This window comes from Rhipicephalus sanguineus, chromosome 5 (genome assembly GCF_013339695.2).
Source record: "Rhipicephalus sanguineus isolate Rsan-2018 chromosome 5, BIME_Rsan_1.4, whole genome shotgun sequence".
Taxonomy (NCBI): Eukaryota; Metazoa; Arthropoda; class Arachnida; order Ixodida; family Ixodidae; genus Rhipicephalus; species Rhipicephalus sanguineus.
In genome coordinates this window covers 35118659-35140729 of record NC_051180.1, presented here as the reverse complement: position 1 = coordinate 35140729, position 22071 = coordinate 35118659, and the positions used below count along the sequence as shown (strand labels likewise).

The 22071-nt window shown below is 47.2% G+C and overlaps 1 protein-coding gene across 1 annotated transcript; it reads left to right on the top strand.

The window, feature by feature from the left end:
• Positions 1-18238: 18238 nt before the first annotated feature.
• Positions 18239-19909, top strand: LOC119393486 (uncharacterized). Its single transcript, XM_037660531.2, has one exon. It carries the CDS (start codon positions 18749-18751, stop codon positions 19139-19141), a length of 393 nt encoding a protein of 130 aa, XP_037516459.1. The 5' UTR covers positions 18239-18748; the 3' UTR covers positions 19142-19909.
• The last annotated feature ends 2162 nt before the right edge of the window (positions 19910-22071 follow it).

Below are 22071 nucleotides of genomic sequence, written 5' to 3'. Positions count from 1 at the left end.
TGATGATGAGTGGGCGAAGCTGCGGAGGTTCATCGGTAAACCGTGAATCTTCCGTGAATTCTGCCCAGTACATCATCACCGACGTGAGATAGGGCGCGTTTATACTAAAGGTTCGATGAGTTATGACGACTTGCAGCTCACTTTAATTTTACATGTACGCTGCGAATTTTCATTGTTTAGAAAACCATTGCTTTAGAAAACATCTGGCGTCTTTCGTTAAGCAGCTGGCGTCTTTTCCTTTTGCTTTAGAAACATCTGGCGTTCTTCCGTTTTGCTTTTACAAAATATCTGGCGTCTTTCGTTGGTTTATTTCATCAATAAACGGCGTTTTGAACAAAATTTTTATTGTTTAATCACGCACAGGAGAAATCTCATCACGCACTACCTTGGAGGTAAAGAATGGCTGCTAATGGGAATGAGAGACAGAAGAAGTCGGCTTTTAGCTACCGCTGCGAATTTTTTATTGTTCAACAACGCACAGGAAAAATCTCCCACCGGCACCACCTTGGAGGTCAAAGCGTAAGACTCGTTACGGACTACGACTACGACTACGAGGGACGAACGGGTGCCGCCTTAAGAAGCTTCGCCCCTAAAAGTCAAATCCATCCCTCAGCGCGCGCTGCGTTCCATTGGTCACGATGGAACGCGGCGTCACGTCAAGGGAGGTCGACAAAGTTGGGTGGTGTCTTCAAACCAGAGGCATATTCTTTCATTTGTTTGTCGTTCCACTGAGTGCAGAAATGCACCCATGCAAGAAAAGTGTCAGGAACTTTTACTAACGATATTTTGTAGACGTACGGGCTGTTTAAATTCATTTTCAAGCGTTTAATGTCTGCACTAAGTATCCTTTAGAATAATCATCATCGTGGTGGCCTCTGAGATTAGCTCCGGCCGAGCGCCTGACAACACCGCGGCCGGAGCTAATCGCCGAGGCCACGTGTATATTCATCATAGTCGGCCTGTACATTCTAGCGAGTTGCTCGGCCGGCGCGCGCCCTCTTCGTCCTCTTATTAATCGTCTGCTCGCTCCCCGAGCACATGCGCCCGGCTGATTAGCTAACTGGCCGGGTAGTATACGTAGCTAATTAAGTCAGGACATGTTATGGCCAAGCTAATTAAGCAAAGTTATGCTAAGGCCGCGCTAATAAGCCACATCCTACTAGGGTCATGCTAATGAAGGCGTGTAAAGCTACGACCAAGCTAATTTAAACCATGTTAATTAACACGACGCTAATTAGGAGTACGGGAATTAGAACCAAGCTAGATAGAACCTTACTCACTACTATCATGTTAATTAGGGTCGCGCTATTTAGTATTACATCATACTAATTAAAACAACCCCAATGAAACTTGTATGATTAATGCCGTGTTAATTAATATATCATCATTTGGACATAATTATTCATCATTATGTTAATTAAAACTTAGCTGATTGATACTATCGAACTTGCGATCGAACTGGCACGGTCTCCAATTCGAGGCAGACCGAGCAGACTGAGTAGACGAGCCACGTAAAAAGCTGCAAACAAGAGGATTACAATTCCTCCGATGGCTCCAGCCTTGCACAGGTATGCAAGCTGACAAAATGATTTTATATGCAAAGAAGCTGCTGCTTAGTGTCCTCCGCATGAAACGCTTGACAGTTACACCGGCACTACGACAGCCACGAGTTGAACTGGGGCCTTTTCAGAATCAACAAGTTTGTACCCGAGTTCGCGCGTCAATTAGTTTGAGTGACAGACGCCCGCGGTGAAGATCGGGTCCGCCCACCACGTTTGCTCTTGCCGAGGAACAGTGCTCACGCCGCAACACCAGTGAACGGCACGATTCGCCTATGAGCTAAATCGCACACACTATGCACACACGCACGAAGAACTAAAGGCAGCTAAAGCAGCTAAAAGTTATATCATCACGTGGCTACGATGTCTCGCATTCAATTTCACCGCGCTCACGACGTACCACTCACAGCCATGAAGCAAGCGCCCCTGGTGGCATATGCGGCGAGAAATGTTACTATTTACTTGTTAGTGGAAAGATTGTTTCTACCGATGTATTACTGCAGAAAAAACCTTCAGTCGCGTAATGTAAGTAGCCGTAACCTGTCCATTTATTTATCTGTAATATTCGAGAGAAACGAAACGAGCTGCACAAGAGTGCCGCGTGTGCGACCTTGTTGCCTTCGAGAGTGGAGATTTCCATGCTGCAGGTGGAACGAAAGAACTTCGCGAAAGAGGACAAACGCCCACGAACACGCCTGTGGGAGGCGAGATGTTCAGTTGGCAAAAACATAGTACGGCAATCAAACTGGCGTCGCTGCACTGTTGAAATGTTGACTGAGTGGCAGCGCTGACGCGTCCGCAATCGGTGTTCCCTTGAAAACCGCCGCAAATGCCGGACATGCGTCTGTGACGCCATGCTCGTTCTTCTAGCCGTTTTATCAACGCTGCTATCGCGCGTTCTGCACTGTCTTCCTGTCATGACCGCCGTAGTGCGAGTTCGAAGCAACCTCGTGTTCCCGAGAAGCTCGGGCCATCCTGCGTAGCACCCCAGTGTAACGTCTTAACCACTAAGCTACCTCCATGATTGATTGATGGATTGATTGATTGATTGATTGATTGATTGATTGATTGATTGATTGATTGATTGATTGATTGATTGATTGATTGATTGATTGATTGATTGATTGATTGATTGATTGATTGATTGATTGAACACTTTCAGCACTTGATTAACTGCTGCTTGATGTCTTGCCCCATCCCATCCTTATTCTTCTAGTTATTTCACTCTCATGGTTCGGCTCCGCGGTTACTACCTGTCCTAAGTAGACGTACTCCTTTAAAACTTCCAGTGTATAACGTGGCAGCAGAAAGCACAGGACCGGTTTGATTGGCGGAACATGGGAGAGGCCTTTGCCCTGCAGTGGGCGTAGACAGGCTGATGATGATGATGATGATGATGATGATGATGATGATGATGATGTCTTGCAGCTTGATTGCTGCTTGATGTGCTTGATGACTGGTCACGACCGTGGCGCGTACCGCACAGGGTTCGATCGACCTTCTCAATGACAAAGGGAGAGAGAGACAACAAACAAAGCTAAAGCAACAGACCCATCGGGGAGGAGCGTTGCAGAACGCCTTCAATGAAAGGAAGCGCGCGGGTGGACCTTGAGCTAAGTTCAACGTAACAAACGGCGGTATCATTCGTAAGTTGAGTGTGCACCAAGCAGTGCACTGGAACCAGCAGAGGAAAAGAAAACGATGTCTGTTGCGCGAAATGAGTCTAACAGCGCTGAAACCCAGATTACCTTAATTAGTGATTGCGTAAGAGCAGCGCCAGAGGAGGTGCTGGTAAGGAGTAATTAAGGCGGCCGATATTTTTCTCGCTTAAAGTGCATGTACATCGGTCCTTCATACGATGCTGAAATATATGTGGCATTCAAGAAACCTGCCCTGCACTGTCAGCAAAGTTGAAAGTGCAAAGAATTACGGTTACACAAGCACCGTAAAGTTCGCGCAACCAACGTTCTTGATGAGCATTTCAGAACTGAAGCTTTCGTGCTTTACTTCGGCTGTGCGAACCTAAAGAAACATTCGGCACAGTAATAAAACAGCGTGGTACCAGTTGTGACCTTATCTGGAGAACTGACAGGTTTAAGAAAGCAAACGTCAGAGATATGTTGAGTTGTGGACCGAGTAATTAACCTTGCGATGCCGCACATAATATAGAGGATAAGCATTTATTTTTAAGGCGAAATCCTTAGATGTCTGATCAAACGCGAAAAACTGACCGGCGTCCTGCGTCGGCGGCGTCGACACGAGTGATGCAAAAACATCATCACGTAATGACGTCAGCATGTGACGTTATAATGGCGTCACATATGGCCATAATTTGTCACGTCATTATGACGTCATCGCGACGTCACAGTAACGTCAGGTGACGTACAGTCGCATGGTGACGTCATCACATTACATCGTAGCGTGTTCAAAGGTGCGCCAATCACGAAGGCAGTGCAAAACCACGTGACGTGCCTCCGATCCTGGAGGCAGTGCAAAACTACGTTAGGTGCAGAAAGCTTTCGGAGGGGGGCGGATCGATACATGGACTGTGAAGAAAAAAGTAGATGGCTTTCGCCTTCCAGTAGTCTTAGGTGAATGCATAAGGGACCCTGTGAGTTTTTGAAATCTAGATTGTTTGTGGTTATGGTGGGAATAAGAACATACCTCAAGCACTTCTGCGCCACACTCGTTTCTTCACCGCGCAAGTCAAAACACACGGCATCCAATAACGTTGCGTTTACGCGTCAACTATATTTGTCAGCGCGCCGTCGACCGCAAGTTCACTCATGCATTCCTCGTGCAAGCACTGACGACGCGCAAGTTAGGCGATTTCAATATGCTCTCATCCAATCTATCGCAGCAGAAATACATGATCGACTTTGCTCCTCATGGAACTAAGCCACCACGAACGACCAATCTTGGCTAAGCTCGACTACATAATATCTTGCCTCTTATGCATTGTCACTGCATTGCTGCCACCTCGACGAGAAGCGGACGAGTTGTACGTGAATTCGGCGATGCAGATTCGACGCTGACGTCACAGCTGCCGCAAGCAAACCATCTGAGCTTTATGATCCTCCCATCTGCATCAGGGTATGTGTAAACTGGTTGCGAAAATTCTACAGAAGCACATGTGTCAACAAGTTGGCGGTTCGTTGCCACTGTCGCCATCTACGTGTCGTGGGGACAACGAAAGAGCAAGCAAAAAATAAACATATATATATATATATATATATATATATATATATATATATATATATATATATATATATATATATATATATATATATATATATATATATATATGACGTCACGGCCGGAAGATGTAACGAGGCCGCGCATTTACGCTAGATGGTACGAAATTGACATATTTTTTTTAAGCGCTGCTCCTTTACTTGCTTTTGATAACCACGCGATTTTATCGCATCCTTGCGGCTCGCTAATAGCCGTATGCGAGAGAACAGTAGGATCAACAAGAAACACTTGAGACGCAAGCTTCATTTATTAGCCAAATAGTGTACTTGCAATATACACCGAAATACTTTGCACATAAAAAATACCGTATTTACTCGAATCTAAGCCGATGTTTTTTTCGAAAAAACGATGTGCGAAAGTGGGGGGGTCGGCTTAGATTCGAGTACAATGAATAGGTTTTTTTACTTTTCTGGTCTTGCGAATTTCGGGGGTCGGCTTAGAATCGGGGCCGGCCTAGATTCGAGTAAATACGGTATGTATCGTGATACAACGGCTCACGAGCACAATAGTTCAAAAACTCACATTGCCCATGCAATCAAGTATAACCACTGTAGCCAGGGGCGTAGCCAGAAATTTTTTTCGGGGGGGGTTCAACCATACTTTATGTATGTTCGTGCGTGCGTTTGTATGTGTGCGTGCCTATATACGCAAGCAAAACTGAAAAATTTCGGGGGGGGTTTGAACCCCCCCAACCCCCCCCTTGGCTACGCCCCTGACTGTAGCGAAACAGCAGCTGCGAAGGGATCACTTTGGCAGTCTTACATAGCGCAGCGTTTCCTCGTTTAGCGTACCGAAAAGTGAGGATGACAAGATTTCGCCAAACAGCACTGCTGCAAAGACAGAGAATTCGGTGACGGGTTGAAGCCTTGAGTTGTGCCCATCGAGTGGCACCAACCGGCGTATGAATCCTAATGCATATACAACCCTTTCTCGAAAAGCTTTTTTAAAGACGATAGTCTTTCTTGGGGAACTTCAACGCAAAAATTTTGGTCTGTCTTTCTGTCTTTCTGTTTGTCGGCACGTCCCTCGATTCAGCCGCCCGGCCAAAGTTGAACCACTTGCCCAAGGGCCAGCCATCTTCAACGGCTGACTAGGTTCATACTTGTGTACATTGTTGATCAAAAAGCAAACATTACGCATATCTGAGGCACAACATCACTATGTAAGTATTAGGTGGTGTGTTCCTTTAATAGAAAATGCATAGATACGTAATTCTAGAGACCCCTGTTTCTTAAGCTGCGCTGAAAATGCGACTGCGCTGAAACTTGCCTTCCTCCATGCCCTCCGCACGAGCTCATTGTTGTGTTTCGGTTTCGGTTGAGTACTGCACTGTACGAATGACATGGGGCGCCGCTCTGGCATTCCTGTTTTACCCAGGCGACATGTAAATAAAAGAGTGTGTAGAGTACTCGTTGAGTGCGGACGTTTCTTCTGCTTCGGCGCTTCGCGCCAAACCGCGTGTTCGGGCTGGCTGGCGTCCCCGCCGGTCGCGTTGGTCACCGCCGGTCTTCGCCTGCTGCTGCGCCGGAACTACCAGCCCGCAACACAGCACTCATGTTTCCCGACGTATTGCCAGATGGCGTCCATATCTCACGCAGCGCCTCTTCTATCGTCTTTACACGACATTTGCAGCGAAGCACGCAGATACGCGGCCATTTTTTTTTTATCTGAAGAAACAGTGTGCACACCAAAGTACCGGTAAATATACTGTTAAGTAGATACACAACGTGCATACGGCTTAAAGGTTAGGCGCACATCAACTGTCACATAAACAAAGTTCACCACATTAAATATTAGTTCAGAATGTTTAAAGACGCGATGAGTTACTGGCGAAGAGCTCCTGAGATTCAACGATGACGCCTCTAAGACAAATCAGCGCCAGCAAATTTGTAACTGCCACTGGTACCAATAGCAATACTTATGAACTGGGGATAGAAATAAATCTACAAGCAGAAGAATGTACGAGAACAACATGCCTAGCGGCGCCCATAGTTGTATTAATAGCGCCCGGAATGATGTAAGGCTATAGCTCTTCCTTGAGTCGGTGTAGGATGAAAGGGATTGCGCAGAAGCGACCAGCTCATGTATGCTGTCCAGCAGTTGCTAATACACGACAGGTGAGGCGCGTTGCGCAAACCTTCCTATGCACATGCCGGTACACGTCTGACAGACGCTTATATATGGAGGTTTTCCTGCCAACTTCCTATTCATCTCGTCAATGAAGAATACGGCGGAAAAAAGAAAGAGCATAAAACTGGGCGAAGAAACTTCTGGCATGCCACTGCCGTGGTTGCTGAAGCAGAGGAACATGCTTGCGTAAGGATACTTGGTTTGTGCCGCACATCTCTGTCGATGTTTTATCTGCTATAAAGGGGAGCTTCACGCGCGAAACGGCTCTGCCACATACAGTCAGGCTCTTGGACGGCCCCTCTCGCTTAATTATCTAGCGTTTACGAAACTCCCGCCTCCCGATGGCTGCATATATATGCCTGACGTCGCGTAAAGCACACAGCGGCGTCTTCCCAGGGCAACGAGCGAAATCTGTCGATATTGTTAGCTCTCCGAAAGCGTGTTTCGGCACTCTAGGAGTAAACGATAATATCCACAGTCGTGCTGCTTTGGCGTCTTCCTAGACGCAGTCATTATCATCACACACACACACACACACACACACACACACACACACACACACACACACACACACACACACACACACACACACACTGCGTATCGTGCGTGTGCGTGTTTCTATGTTCTTACGTGTCGTCGTCCTAGTGCAGTTTAAGCTTGTCTGCTGAATCTGTGAAGCAACTAGCCCAACAGCATGCCATACATCATGAGGAAAGCAGCGTCGTTCGACCTTGGTGCGTCGTGAACGGGTTCTGCACATGGATAGATCAACTTCGCATACTGTTGATCTGACCTATTACTGATTTGGGGCCGGATTGACAAAACTCATTTTTCTTCAGTGGTATTTTGCAAAAGAGCTCGTTGCCTTTGTTATAGTCTCACTGCATGCGATACGAACATTTAGACTCTCGGGCAAGACGGTGATACCCCATTGCAGACAGGACTATGTTGTTGTTGTTGTTGTTGTTGTTGTTGTTGTTGTTGTGTAGTAGTAGTAGTAGTAGTAGTAGTAGTAGTAGTAGTAGTAGTAGTAGTAGTAGTAGTAGTAGTAGTAGTAGTAGTGGTGGTGGTGGTGGTGGTGGTGGTGGTGGTGGTAGTAGTAGTAGTAGTAGTAATATCTGAGGTTTTACGACCCAAAACCACGATATGATTATGAGGCACGCCGGAGTGGAGGGCTCCGGAAATTTCGACCACGCTGGGTTCATTAAGGTGACCCTAAATATAAGTACACAGGCCTCTAGCTTTTCGCCTCCATCGAAATGCAACCGCTGTGGTCGGGATCAAGCCGGCGTCCTTCGCGTCAATAGCCGAGCACCGTAACCACTGCAGCACCGCGGCGGCAACTATATAGCAGTACGGCATAACCGCTGTCGCGTTCACTAAATGCCTCACTGAGAAGTCAACATCCATGGATGGCGCAGTGCATGCGTCGGTTGCAGGTCACGACACACTAACACAGTCGCAAAAAAATGTTCAATACAGCAAACACTATCTCTTATTTGATGCGCAAAAAGAACCCATTGTACTGCCTGCCAGTCATTCACCTCGAAGGAACTCCAGCATGTGAATAACTGGCGCAGCCCATTCAAGGCCAACCACGTTGCCGCGATGATGCCCCCGCGACAGGCGTTTATTTTGACCGAACGAGAATAACGGCGAAGCGGACATGTGATGCTGTTCCAAGCACCTGCATCGTGGACGACTAGACTTGTTTTGTTGCCCTCGTGCGACACTCGCAGGAGTACGCGGAAAGACCAAGGCCGGTCGATGGCGTCGTCTGAAGGGGGTGGCTGATGATGCCATGTTTTCTGGCGTGCATGAAGCGTATGTTTTTTTTTTTTTTTTAACTTTCAAACAAGAAAAGCTCGTGCAAGCGCAGCGAAATCTCGCGTGGCCGTGCAGCGAACATCCAAGATAGAGGAGGAGCTGTCCGATCTCGAGAGCGGTTACATGGCGACCACTCAACCCCTTCGATAACAGGGCTGACTGCCGAGCCTAGGCAAGCACGCGAACGCGGGCGTGTGCGCGCCCACCTCCCCCCTTTCCCTTCACACACACACACACACACACACACACACACACACACACACACACACACACACACACACACACACACACACACACACACACACACACACACACACACACACACACACACACACACACACACACACACACACACACACACACACACACAAAGAGGATATGTTGAGAAATTGCCTGCTTTACATAGGGCATCGCGTTTCGCAAGCGACAAGCATGAAAACAAACGGCTATCACGGAGAAACCCGTGGTACACGTAAAAACGCGTCTGCCGTTCACCACTGATATTTCATAAACATATGAATATACATTTAAAAAAGGCACATATATATATCTTTGTTCAACAGCTTGCGGACAAAGCCTGTTAAGACTGCCCAAACAACACTCTTAGAAAAAATGGTCGGCATGTTCACTAACTAAATGCTAACCGTTTACTTGTCACAGAAAGCACTAACCTCTTAGTAGGTGAAGGAAGTAAAACGCAGGTTAGTGAAATTCGCTACCTGGTTAGCAAGTGAATAGTACTAACTCGAATGGTTAGTCCGTTACTAAATTGTTAGTAACCGCACAAACTGTAGTGTACTACAATTAGTGGACTAGAGGTTTACGACTATTTTGTTTATACGTGTGTGTGCGTTGCCATATCGAGTTGATTCTATTTGAAAAGCATATAAGATGAAATACAAAAAAAAAAACGAAACGGCACTACCTTTCTGCCGAAACGGCACTACTTAATGACCTAATTACTGAATGATTAATGCTGGAACGACAATAATTAATGAACGCTAATTACCTCAAATGATTACCACGGTAAGTACACATCACAACAACGAACATAAAGGCATGAACGGGCCAGAAACAAGAACAAACACATAAACGCACACACCGAATATCAAAACTTCTACGTAACCCGATCTCTGCTTTAACAGCAGCTTGAAGGCTATTTATGCTCCTACTTTGGGAAAGCACACCATGTACGCGTTAGCAGCCATTGAATTTAGAAGGACATATGATCTTTTCTGCCCATTATCTTGTGCCCTATTTGCATATGTGTTCCATCACGTAGCACAAAACTGTTATTCCAACGTAATCAAGAAAATTAACGTTTGTCTAAATTTCGCATAAGACTGTCACAATTGCGACGTAAAATAATGGGGTATCTACGAAGACTCTGGCAACACAGGTGGCTTAGCAGTTACCTGGTTAAGGACACTAAGAAAGCCTCCCTGGTTAGTAACAGCAAAATTTACTAGCTTTACTAGCCGCTGGCTATAAAGGGATGCCGCGAAAGTAGTAAAGTACGTCCGAATCTAGTAACTAACTGTTTAACTTTTTTTTAAGGGCGAAGCCTTCAGGTGAAGTTCTTGTCGTTAAATTGGTGCACACACAGAGGGGTGGCGATACATTAGAGCCAGCTATCAAAGTTCATTTACTACGCTGTTGAAACGTTTCCACGGCAATGCGTTGATACTGCTAAGCGTCACGACTCTACCATGCCGTAATGGGTCAGGCGAGGCACACAACTTACTCAGACGACAACGCACACAAAACGGGCGTGGCTTTGTATGATGCAGCATTTGTCACCTTTCATGTGAGTGTCCGTAGGCTTTTCATTAAGATTCAATTCGAAATTGGCAAATCATCTGTAACAAAGATAACGAACGCCTCATTTAGGAAGTTGGGCTCGTTTGGCTTGTTTGCCTTGTTGATTGGTGAAATACTGTGGCGGAGTACAGCCATAGGCGTGCGCACGGGGAGAAGGGGGGGGGGGGGCTAAGAAGAGGGGGCGCAAAGTCTACCCCATACATTGACTTATTAGGGGGGGGGGGGGGCGCCGCGATGACCCCCCCCCCCCCTGAAGAGGAACTATGCGCACGTTTATGAGTACAGCGCTGCATTTGTCTCTTTTCATTCTTATGGCTCTCTTCGTCCCCGTCGGTTTGCGCGCTTTTGCCCTCGACCTGACTTATGCTGTGTAGCCTAATAAAGCTCCCGTTCCTGTCATCGTCAGTGTTGCGGGCGGGCTACTGGCAAGGAAACGCGGAATATTCCACGTAGCACTCGCGAGCGCACAGATGCGCACATTTGTTGCATCGTCTACAAAACCCGCCCCTCGTGTATCCTTGAGGCGGTCTTTGACAGTTGGCGCTCTTCTGCGCAGTTCGGCAGAGGCCAGCCAACCCTTTCGGTAAACGGGACCGAACGACTCTCGCCGTCTCCCTTCCCCGTCGCTGACAGCGGCGACACGTTGAAACGCCGCGGCGGGCGCCAGCATGCCGCGATATCGCATTGCGCAACTGCCACTGGCAGCAAAACAAACAGCGGCTCACGGACGCCCACCGCCAAGCATCGGAAGGGGTCATGCGACCGATACCGCCGGATTTGCGAAAAGCCAAACAGCGCCAATGTCCTGTGAAGGGGGGCAGATGTTTGGGCCAGTTATAGGAGCTTATAGTGACAAACATTCACTCATGTCCAATAGACACAATTTGTTAGACGCTTTTCAGCGTAAGCGGCGTCTTGAGATTTTATGAGTAGGCGGCATCATGCGTTGAATATTACATTGCTTAATTTAGGAACCTTGGATTCCTTGACAAGCTCTCGCACATATTGTATATCAACTTTTGTACAGTCGATTTGTACACATACACATATATTGCTGTTTTAAGCTCATGCAACCGCCGAAGTGTGCTTAGAAAGGGGTCTGATACTCCGTTAGGCAATGGTGCCTTGCTGTCAGCCGCCTGCACACAACAAATATACATCTTCCTCTTTGTGGTTGTCCGAATAAACTATTTCGAAAAATAAAAAAAATGCGTGTCAGCCATGACATGATCTAGTTTTTGACGTTATGTAAATACAACGTCAGTGCTTTTCGACTCTTTCTTTTTTCTTCCACTTTCTCACTTCTGGGGCTTTTCAATGAATACTCAATTTCTCCACGCAGAGTACCATGAATACACACACGCCGGTACCAATGTTTTTCGCTAAGTACGACGACCATCATTGTGCATACAAAAAAAGAGAAAAGAAAACAAGCACAAACAGAAACACAATACCACGTCGCGGACTGTAAAGCACTTGTAACCTGCCAGAACCTGTCATGGAGTGCATTCCGCCTACCACTGAAAGCACGGATCCGCGTATCACGAATTTCTCTCATCAAGGTGCCTGGTGTGGGACAACCCCACCCGGACCTACTACCGAGACAAACCCTTACGCAAGTTCCCATGCCTTTATGAAGTATCGGTCGGTAAGTCGCTATATATATATTGTCGTCATGAGCACAAGTATATGCGTGGCGGGGATACCCCAAGCCGGAGCTTCTGTGACAAACCGACACAGACAGCGGCATGCGCGCGGACATAACAGCACTGCCGCATAAAACAACTTACAAACCGTCAAAAAAGTTGCGTGAAAGCGGGTGATAGCCGATACAGGATAAGCAGTGAAAAACAGCCATATATGAGCATAGCGGTAGATCAGTGTCACTGAGTATAATACCGGTGTCACACGATGCACTGCTGATCGCGATTAAGCCCGATTGGGATCACATTTCCGAACAGTGATTAGCTGCCTCCTGCAGCTTGCAAAGAGGAACCAATCACGATCAAGGAATTCGATTCTGATCAGGCCCGATCCCGATGAAAAGGGACCGTGTGACACCGGTATAACACGTACATATAACTCAAACAGCCGGTACATTTAGTAAAACACGATAAAAATAGATGAGATGAAAGACTTGCTTGAGCGCCCCCTGCCTTACAGCAACAGTAAATGAAGCCAAACGCGGCTCTGCTTTCAGATTTTTTTTTTTTTTCACTTTTCTACAACGGGTTTTGCAGCTTGGGGCGCTAAAGCGTGCATTAACGCGTATTAAAATTCGTGATAAACGCGTTACAGCTGACTCGCTAACATTACGAGCATTCGGGCAAATATCAGAGATGCAATACAATGAACAGTTAAAGAACAATAAAATTTCTTATTTGTGGTGTCTCGTAAGGACAGCCCTGTATGTTTCAATTTTTTTTTTTCTACGGGCCCCTGCACCAACCCCCTCGCATTGTGCAAGCCGCAGTCCTGTAAGACCGCAGGACCAACAATTTAGTTTCGAATTAAAACTTCAATTTACGTGCTTCTGAACTCTCCGATGATAACGATTATTACCATCATCATTCTTTCGTCTTTCAGGTTAACTTTCGACCCATGTACGCTTTTTTCAGCTCCGTTATCACACCCCCGGGCTGTATTCACAGCGAATGACATTTCATTTTAAGTTGCTACAACCAGATTAAAACATTTTGTAACGTGAGCAAAGGGAACGTGCATTATTGTAAGTAGCGGTACATAACCTCTAATATAGAACATAGGGGCCCTTTACTAAGTCAAATTGAACGTGTCACGCATGACAGGAAAACTTAAAAATATTTACGCCTGCCAGCACAGAGTCAAAAACTCACAGGGTCCCTTACGCATTCGCCTAAGACAAGTTGAAAGCCATCTTATTCTTTTCCTCCATAGTCGATTTGCTGATCCTCCCCCTCCCCAACTGAAAGCTTTGAAAGAGAGAGAGAAATCCTACTCCCAAATTAAATTTAAACAGCTTTTATATATCTAGTCTCTTAGGTGCCGACGCCACGATATCCTTATGAAGATCTTTAGTGGGAGACTCCAGATTTATCTTTCAATTTACGCAGACATCGATCCACCTCGTAACGCTTGGTTCAAAGCGAAAAAGACCGCATAGGCTGCTGCTACTCGATCACTGCATCGCATAAAATCGATCCCCACAATGCGTGGGATCTGCAGAATTCTTTTACTGACATGCTTAATTACTTTGTTAAAACGTGCACCAGACAGGAGAGAGAGATAGAGATAAAAGCGAAGGAAAGGCAGGGAGGTTAACCAGGTTGTACCCGGTTGTACCCGGTTTGCTACCCTACACGGGGGGAGAGGGAAGGGGAGAAAAAAGAATAGAGAGAGCAAGGAGGAAAGAGGAAACAAGTAATACGCGCATACACATCAGTGTTCACCGCACACACACAGACAGTCACAACCGAGAAATATCTGACATCGGTTCCTCTGCGCAGTGGTGGCCCTCACTGCCATCACTGCGCACTCATAAAGAGCCGATGCAGAATGCCCCGCAGTGTGCTTCATCGCCCACAGATGATTGCCACGACAAGAACCTACAAGTCCTCGCTGTGTTGAGGTCTCTCATGACCACGATGCGCACTCTCCTCAACGGAATGACAACTCCGTCAGCTCAATGCGCTCTGCAAGTTTTGGATTCCTTGGAGCCCGTCCTTGCAGACAGGAGAGAGTACGCACTATGGAATGCTGGCGCAGAAAGCTTTAATAATGCCAGTGCATTGAATTTAAGACGGCCAAAAATAATGCTCAGATGCTAGGAAACGCCATTTACTGCACCTTGTTCGAAGCTGGGGTTCCGAATTTTTCCGCCAGAGGTTGTTTTCTGGACGAGTATTTGAGTTGCTCTTCGGTCACCGAACTGGTGGTGAAACCCTTTGCTGATAAATAAAAAATGCGTACCATCTTTTCTCGGCACTTATATAGGCAGGCATGTCGTAGACAACCAAGAAATTGCCCTTCTTTACTGGCGACCAAGTCTGTGCGAAAGCATTCACTGACTGACTGTGTCGGGATTGCTTTGTATTCTCAGTAGCATATTTGCGTTCTGAAAGTCAGGTGCTACGTGGTTCAATACTTCTAAACTTGTCATAGCTTAAGCGGTGGCTTCATTTGTTCATCGACACAACATATTCTGCACATACAAATCCGTTTGAGGGGCATTTTCCACTGAATGTTTGACTTGTCACTGGCCCATGATCCAAACTTAAAAGCCTGAGAGGAAAAAGAAACGGGAAAATAAACAGGCCCCTGTGAAATAGCTGCCAGACAGGACGGCCCACAGTCCGTTGTCAATGGACGGGGACTTAAGCCACGTTCTTAAAAAATATCCCGGGCTGGCGCGCCAGTGGGCGGTTGGGAGCTGTGCCCTTGATGAAGCCGTCCGGAGGGGGCCCGAGCCCCTCAGCCACCCTGTACTCTCCGCCTATGGCCTCCAGGATCGGAGGCATTGCAAGCTTTCTGCACGTCACCTGATTTCGCACTGCCTCCGGGATCGGCCCACCTTTCACCAAGCGACGATGTCCCGTGATGACGTCATTATGTGGCGTCATAGTGACATGACGGTGGCGTCACAAATTTTGGCCATCTGTGTCGTCATTGCAAGATGATGATTTTACAGCGAAAACTCTTATGAGATCATTTCACCGGCCGTTTTTGGCGCCGTAGTTGTCCGCCGCCGCCGCCGCCGGTGTCCGTAACCAGTATCGCTCGAAATAAGAAAAAAAAACGAAAGAAAAAAATTCCAGGATGGAACGAGGTTCGAACCTGGGCCCTCTGCGTGGGAGCCCAGTATTCAGCCTCTGAGCCATGCCGGTGCTTGAAACTGCTTTGGAAAAAGGTCCTATACAGGCTTCATGTCGGGAAGGAACCACATTAGCATATGCAATATAGCGTGGTAGAAGAGTAAAATAAGCACCGCGAATTCTGTAAACCGGCGTCACAAAATGCAAATTGCGCAACGAGTAGGTTGTTGAATGCTTCCAACCCATTACAAAGGGATCTGCCATAATTCTTCGTCGTCATCAGGCACAGCATCAACAAAAGTGCGCATAATGCCTGCGTTTAGCCGAGGTACCACGGCTCTCCGAAGAATGACGAAAAATGGCACACTGCCTGCTGCCCTACTTCTCAAAAATTACAATGATTTATAGCGTAGTGGGTTCCTCGCAACTGCACTTGTATTGGTTGCCAAGGAAGCCCATAAGCGCATGATCCACTTCCTCGGGGTCTCAGTAAAATTACAATGATTTAGAGCGTAGTGGGTTCCTCGCAAGTGCACTTGTATTGGTTGCTAAGGAAGCCCATAAGCGCATGATCCATTTCCTCGGGGTCTCAGTTAAGTTCTTCGCCCCCCCCCCCGTCTCTCTCCCACGTCAACGTATGTTATACAGCATGACGGGAGAGGGAAATAGTGACCGGGCGTCACCTAATGCAAATTACATATCTGGTGGGCCGTTTAAAGCTTCCAACCCATTACAAAGGGCTGAGCCATAATGCTTCATCGTCATCAGTCGTCGCGTCAACAAAGTGCACATAATGCCTTACAGACGTGTAGCTGGTGCCTCGTTTCTCCGCAGAATGACGAATAATGGCTTAATGTTGTGCTTCCCAACTTCACAAAAATTGTGATTTATGGCGTAGTGGGTACCTTTCTAGTGTACTTGTATTTTAGTCCTAAGAGAGCTTAACGGGCTCTAGAAACGCCGCTCTTCCAGCTTTCGCTGTGACTGTGCTGCGGTTTCAGCGCAGGCCTGGCGTTTTTTTTTTTTTTTTTTTTTGTATCACTCGTGTTGACACCGCCACCGCCGACGGTCAATTTTCGCGTTTTATGAGGCATATAAGCATTTCTCCTTAATAAGAACAGCTGAAAAAGAGGGTATGTGTGTGACATAATTGTGCTGTCATCTCATGACTATCAAATCCCAAATACAGTGAAACCTCGGTGATACGATCACAGCTCATACGAATTTCGGTGTCATACGAATTTTTCGTTGGTCCCGGCCAAGGCCCATTGGCTTGCAGCGTAATGGAGTACGGTTGTTTCGAACCGATTTTCACGCAGCGACGTTTGATACGAACGTACTACCGCCCAGGTACGAAGAGGTGCTGTCCACGCTGTCGCGGAGGACGCGCCAAGGACGTGCGAGCGCGGTAACGCAAGCGTGGGCATACGCGCCGCACCGCCAAATTGTCAGAATCGCGTAGTAATAAAAACACTTTTCTAAAGGTGGACAAGGACCGAAAGAAGTCGAGGACGGTCTTGGCGAAGAAGTCAGGCCTCACAACGTCAACGTACGCGACCGTTGAGGTCGCACTTGTGCGGGCACGGTCGTAAATCTTTCAAAAAGCATCCCCAACACCTATGCGATAACAAAACCAGAACACAGGACCGTGGTTCTGTAATTTTGTGGGCTTGATCCATCGCGTCAAAGCACCTTTTTTTTTGTTACTTTTGCTGAAGTACTGCGGTGTCATGCAAAAAAGCATACTAAAATTTGGAAGGGGCTACTGTTGTCGCGGGTCACAACGCACCTGGTTCATTAATGAAATACGCGCGTACGGACCGTATATTTACGAGTGGTGGTATGATTGCCGACATCTAAAAACTTAACTGACAATCATTCAGGGTTCTTCCTGACGTTGCTGCGGCCCTGATAAAAAATAAATGAAAATGTACTCCAGCTTTCTTTTGTCGCATGGTAATTTTCCATGCTTTCAGGTGATACGAATTTCGCATGATACGAATATTTTTGGTGGTCCCGTGAGATTCGTATCACCGAGGTTTCACTGTAAGTGCGGACGAAGCAACGCGCACGTAAATTGCAATCTCATAACAACCGTAGCGCAGCGGCCTCCCGTGGCACGTGTCTTATGCAAACAGAGATTTCAATTGCCCCCACTCAAGTGCGGATAAGACATCATGTATACATCGCGCAAAACGTTGACACGGAACATCCGTCGTTCTCGGTGCACCCACCGTTCCTTCAGCAGCGCTCGTTGCGAAAACAGAAGGGCTTGTCTGATTGAAGGTTGCGAAGATTGTCATACGTGTTTATGCCTCATGGGCAACGAGGGGGAGGGCCTAATGTTCGGATAATATAAATGCCGATGGACGATTGCAGCGAAAGCCTTGCCGCTCAGTTGTGCAACGAGGAAGGAACAAAACATAACATGCAGGGTAATAAGTATAGATGTGTCACTTATTCAAAGGAGGCGCAATGGGGTAAGGGCGGTCGTCCAAGAACGGTGCGGGAACAAGTAGAAAAGTAAATCGCGTCATGTAGGACAATAGGCGAGTGCCCCCTCACCCACTGTGCGGGTGAGGGGTTTTGATATGAGGTACTGTGACGCATTGTACGCCGTTGAAATTACACGATAAGGTGAGGGTTAGGCGTGTTGATCACGCGTCAGGAGGAGAAGCGCCGAATCGACGTTTATCGGCGTCTGTCTGCTGAGGCTTGCGTGGGCAGGTTCGTACGCGGATGACGAGCGTCTGCGATGAGCGAGGGTGTGAGTCTGGCTCGCTGGCCGGCCACCAATCGAGAAAGGCAGCAATTGAGTATAAAAAGGAAGCTGGCCTGCCGAGGCGCTCCATACAAACGGCGTTGCTTCAAGCACGCGATCCGACGTGGCGGCGCCGAAATCCAATACGCAGTCGCAACTGGCGCTTGTTATTCCTCCGCCTCCTCCGAGTGCTACACAGTATCTCTATCTACGCAGCAACGGTGGTTGTGGCCTTCCTCATCTGAGTATCACGTGCTCCGATCGCAGCCCGCTCTGTGCACGCGCCGATAGTGCGAACTCGTGATAGACTCTGGAGCCGCAATCGAGGACGCGTATCAGGTCATCTACGCCGGATCGTGTTTGAACTAGGCACTGAGACCACGACGTGCGGAAGGACTGTCTCCCGGACTTGGGCGAGAACGCAGCCGACTACCGCTTGAATGCTGTTGTAGCTGTCTGTGCTCGAGACTAGACGACAAGCTTCCGCGGCTGCTAGAGCAATACCCCAGGACCGAATCCTCGCTTACCATCAGTTCACCGGCGAGGCAAGCTTTCTTCGGATACAGAGACAAAAGGAGGCGGCGTTTCCCTCGCAGCCCGGAGCGATGGCTTTCATGATGCCGGTCGTGAAACAAGACTACGACATATACTCCGCACCCAACAGCCGCAAGAACTCGGTGTGCAGCACGAGTCCCGGGACGAACAAGTCTCGCAGCAGCAGCCGCAACAACAGCGTCTCGTACTCGAGCTCGCCGACACAAGCCATCATCACGCCTGAGGAGGCACGCAAGATCCTGATACGAAGGCGAAGCCGCGGCATGTCCGAGTGCCTGCCCGACCTCAGGGAGATCGACGACAGCGAAGAACCGCGTCATCAGCGTAGAAGGAGCAGCCTGGGAAAGCTGTCCTGGTCGTCGCTTCACGCAGCCCTGCAGAAACTGAAGCCGGCCGAGCCGAAGAGCAAGTCGCAGACGTCTGTCGAGGAACAGGATTCGTGACAGTCGTGCAACTTGCCAGTGCAGATTGTGGTCTATTGTGTAAATAGGACTTTGTACATAGACATTGTGTGACCGTTAACACTGTCTGGTGGCGAGCGAGTTCCATCCATCGCGCATATATGTTTGCTCTTTACGCGCAGAGCTATTTGTGTAACTTTATTGTTTTGTACTATAAGGCAATATGTCTGCCAGTACCACGCCATGACATTTTTCATAGAGGCAGCTCACGCGAATGTCCGTATATACCATTGGTAATTCCATAGAGAGATCTGAAAGATGCTTATGCTGCTTCTTTTGTAAATAATGTTGCGGAACAATTTTTCATCACGTTGTATAACATTGCATGATTGAAGCCATATACATACGGTGTTATACTTCGTCGTTTTATTTGCCCACATCCGGCCAAAACCGCAGTGCAATTATTTCAACTTATCATAACATTCTTATCATGCATTACCATATTATTCGTCAACGTATTATGTAACCTCTATTCTTGGTATAGTTTCTTACTTTGTGCTCAACCAGGAGCAAGAAAATCGCACGACTAGATAACCAAAGTTTCGAATGCGTTTCGTTTTAGGCCGACTTTGTAGAGGTCATTTTTTCCAACGTGTTGCTTTCCATAGAATCTTGCTTTTCCTTTCCTTGTGTTTGTGTCTGTTGTATCATCTTGTGCAAGACCAAAGTTGCAAGCCTTAATATCTTTCTGTCAAAGCATGAAATCGTACTCTGATTTGCGGCCGTGAAATAAAAATATGACAGCAATGAGTTGTGAGTCGTATTCAATGACATTTCGTAGCGTCTAAACGTCCGGATAAGTTACCATTACCTCGATTCTTCTCGCCTATGCTCAGAAAATACCCTCCGCGGTAGTCTATAGGGTTATAGTGTTCGACTGCTGACCCGCAGGTCGCGGGATCGAATCCCGGCCGCGGTGGCCGTATTTTCGATGGAGGCGAAAATGATTGAGGCCCGTGTACTTAGGTTTAGGTGCACGTTAAAGAACCCCAGGGGGTTGAAATTTCCGGACCCCTCCTCTACGGCGTCTCTCATAATCATATCGTGGTTTCGGGACGTCAAACTCCCACGGTTATTATATATGCTCAGAAAAGATGGCCATACAGCTGCAAAACCAACCGAGTAGCGTTTATGAAAACAATGATAGAGAGAGAGCGAAGTAGAATGTCACACTGTCTATTCTCAATGTACAGCTAACCCCTGTCTACTCAAGTCCAGCTTGCCTGGCTTGTAAAACGCTTGTATTATTGAAAGCGTCACATCACTATAGCTGAAATTTCAACAGCACCAAAAATTCGATCTTGATCCCTCTTAATGTGAAATTTCCTTTGCAATGCTTGAAGCGCCTGTTAAAGTTACATGCACTGTAATCCTTAAATCGTGGCGGGAATTCCAGACTACGCGAGCACTGTCGCTGTATAACAAAAGGTAAGAAAGTTTATTGTGCGTATGCTTGTTTAGTGTTTAAATAAGCTTATCAAGTTACTTTGCAAAACATTGAAGTTCTGGTTACGAGTTAACCCGAAAACCATTAACGGCATGTCGAATGACCTCACGATCGTGAAGTACTTTCAAACTCTGGTAGCGGCCTCGCCACACTTCACTGTGGGAAAACGAGATCGTGTCCATGTTTGTGACACGTTAAAAACCGTAATTCATTTAAACATAACTTGTTGTCTGTCGCAGAGAATGCAACAGGATGTTGCAGGAGACGCTTACAACTTAACGTTGTCTCTTCATTCGCTTACGCCCAATTCTAATGCTCCCGAGGACTAATGCATCGAACGTGCACAAGTGTACATTGAGTAAAGACATCGTATTATCGGCAGTAGGGTGTGCACAGAGCAATGTCACGAGATTTCTGCAACACCATTTCGTCTCGACGCTTTCCATACGGCAGTTATCGCGTCCAGCCGGCCTCGTATTGTGACGCATTGATAGCGTCACCACCGAGTGGATCTTATCACCTGTGGTTTCAGGCGATTGCATTATACCACGAATGACGCGTCATCCCTGCGGTTTTGAAAACGAAACAACGGCGAATAGGCAACTTATCTGTCTAGGTTCCGAGAAACGGCTCTCCGTACTTTCAGGAGGGAGTTTCGCCACGAATACGGCAACTGTCGTTCATCCGCGCCATACCAGACGACCACAAGTGAGGCATCCATCCATACGCAGCCTGAAACTGCCAAGTAAATCCATGCGGGTTTTTCAGAGCGATAGCGTCGCAGTTTACGAAATATTCATCCCAGTCCTTGTCCTCCTGGTTAGCTGAGATGAAAAGCGACCAAATTGGTCTCAGTTTCGTGTCCGGAACCAGGACGCATTTCTAGTTAACTGGACACGGTTTCAGTCCGAGAGATTCGTATGGTTTTTCGTGGTATCTTCGTGCTACAAGCGTATTCATTTTTTTACCCTTTCATGAACACCGCCCCACCTTGCGGGCTTCTCTAGAACTAATTTTCACTCTCCTGGAAGAGCTGCTAAAAGACAAATTCCCGCTCCTTTTCTTTCCATCTTTCTTCTATGCATTCTTTTGTTCCTTCCTTCCTTTCATTCATTCATTCAATCATTCATTCTGGAGGTAAGAATTAGGCCGATTGCAGAAGCTTGAATAATTTTGATGCTCAAGCAGCGAAGTGCGTGAGAGCAAGAACTATTCCTACAGGACATTTAAACTTAATTTTTTCTCCTCCCGTCAGCAGGAACAGTGAAAGAAACACTGTGAAAGCACGTAGGCAACGCACTCGTAGCAAGCCTCGGTTTCTTTAGTTTTAGCGGTGATCGAGAACTCTACGTTGTAGCTATTGAGCACAGGCCAGTGACTAAAGTGACCCCCGTATTCTCAAACTAACCTCGACTTGAAGTTTGTCCTTCACTCGACCAAGTTGATCACAGCGTCACCGCCCGAC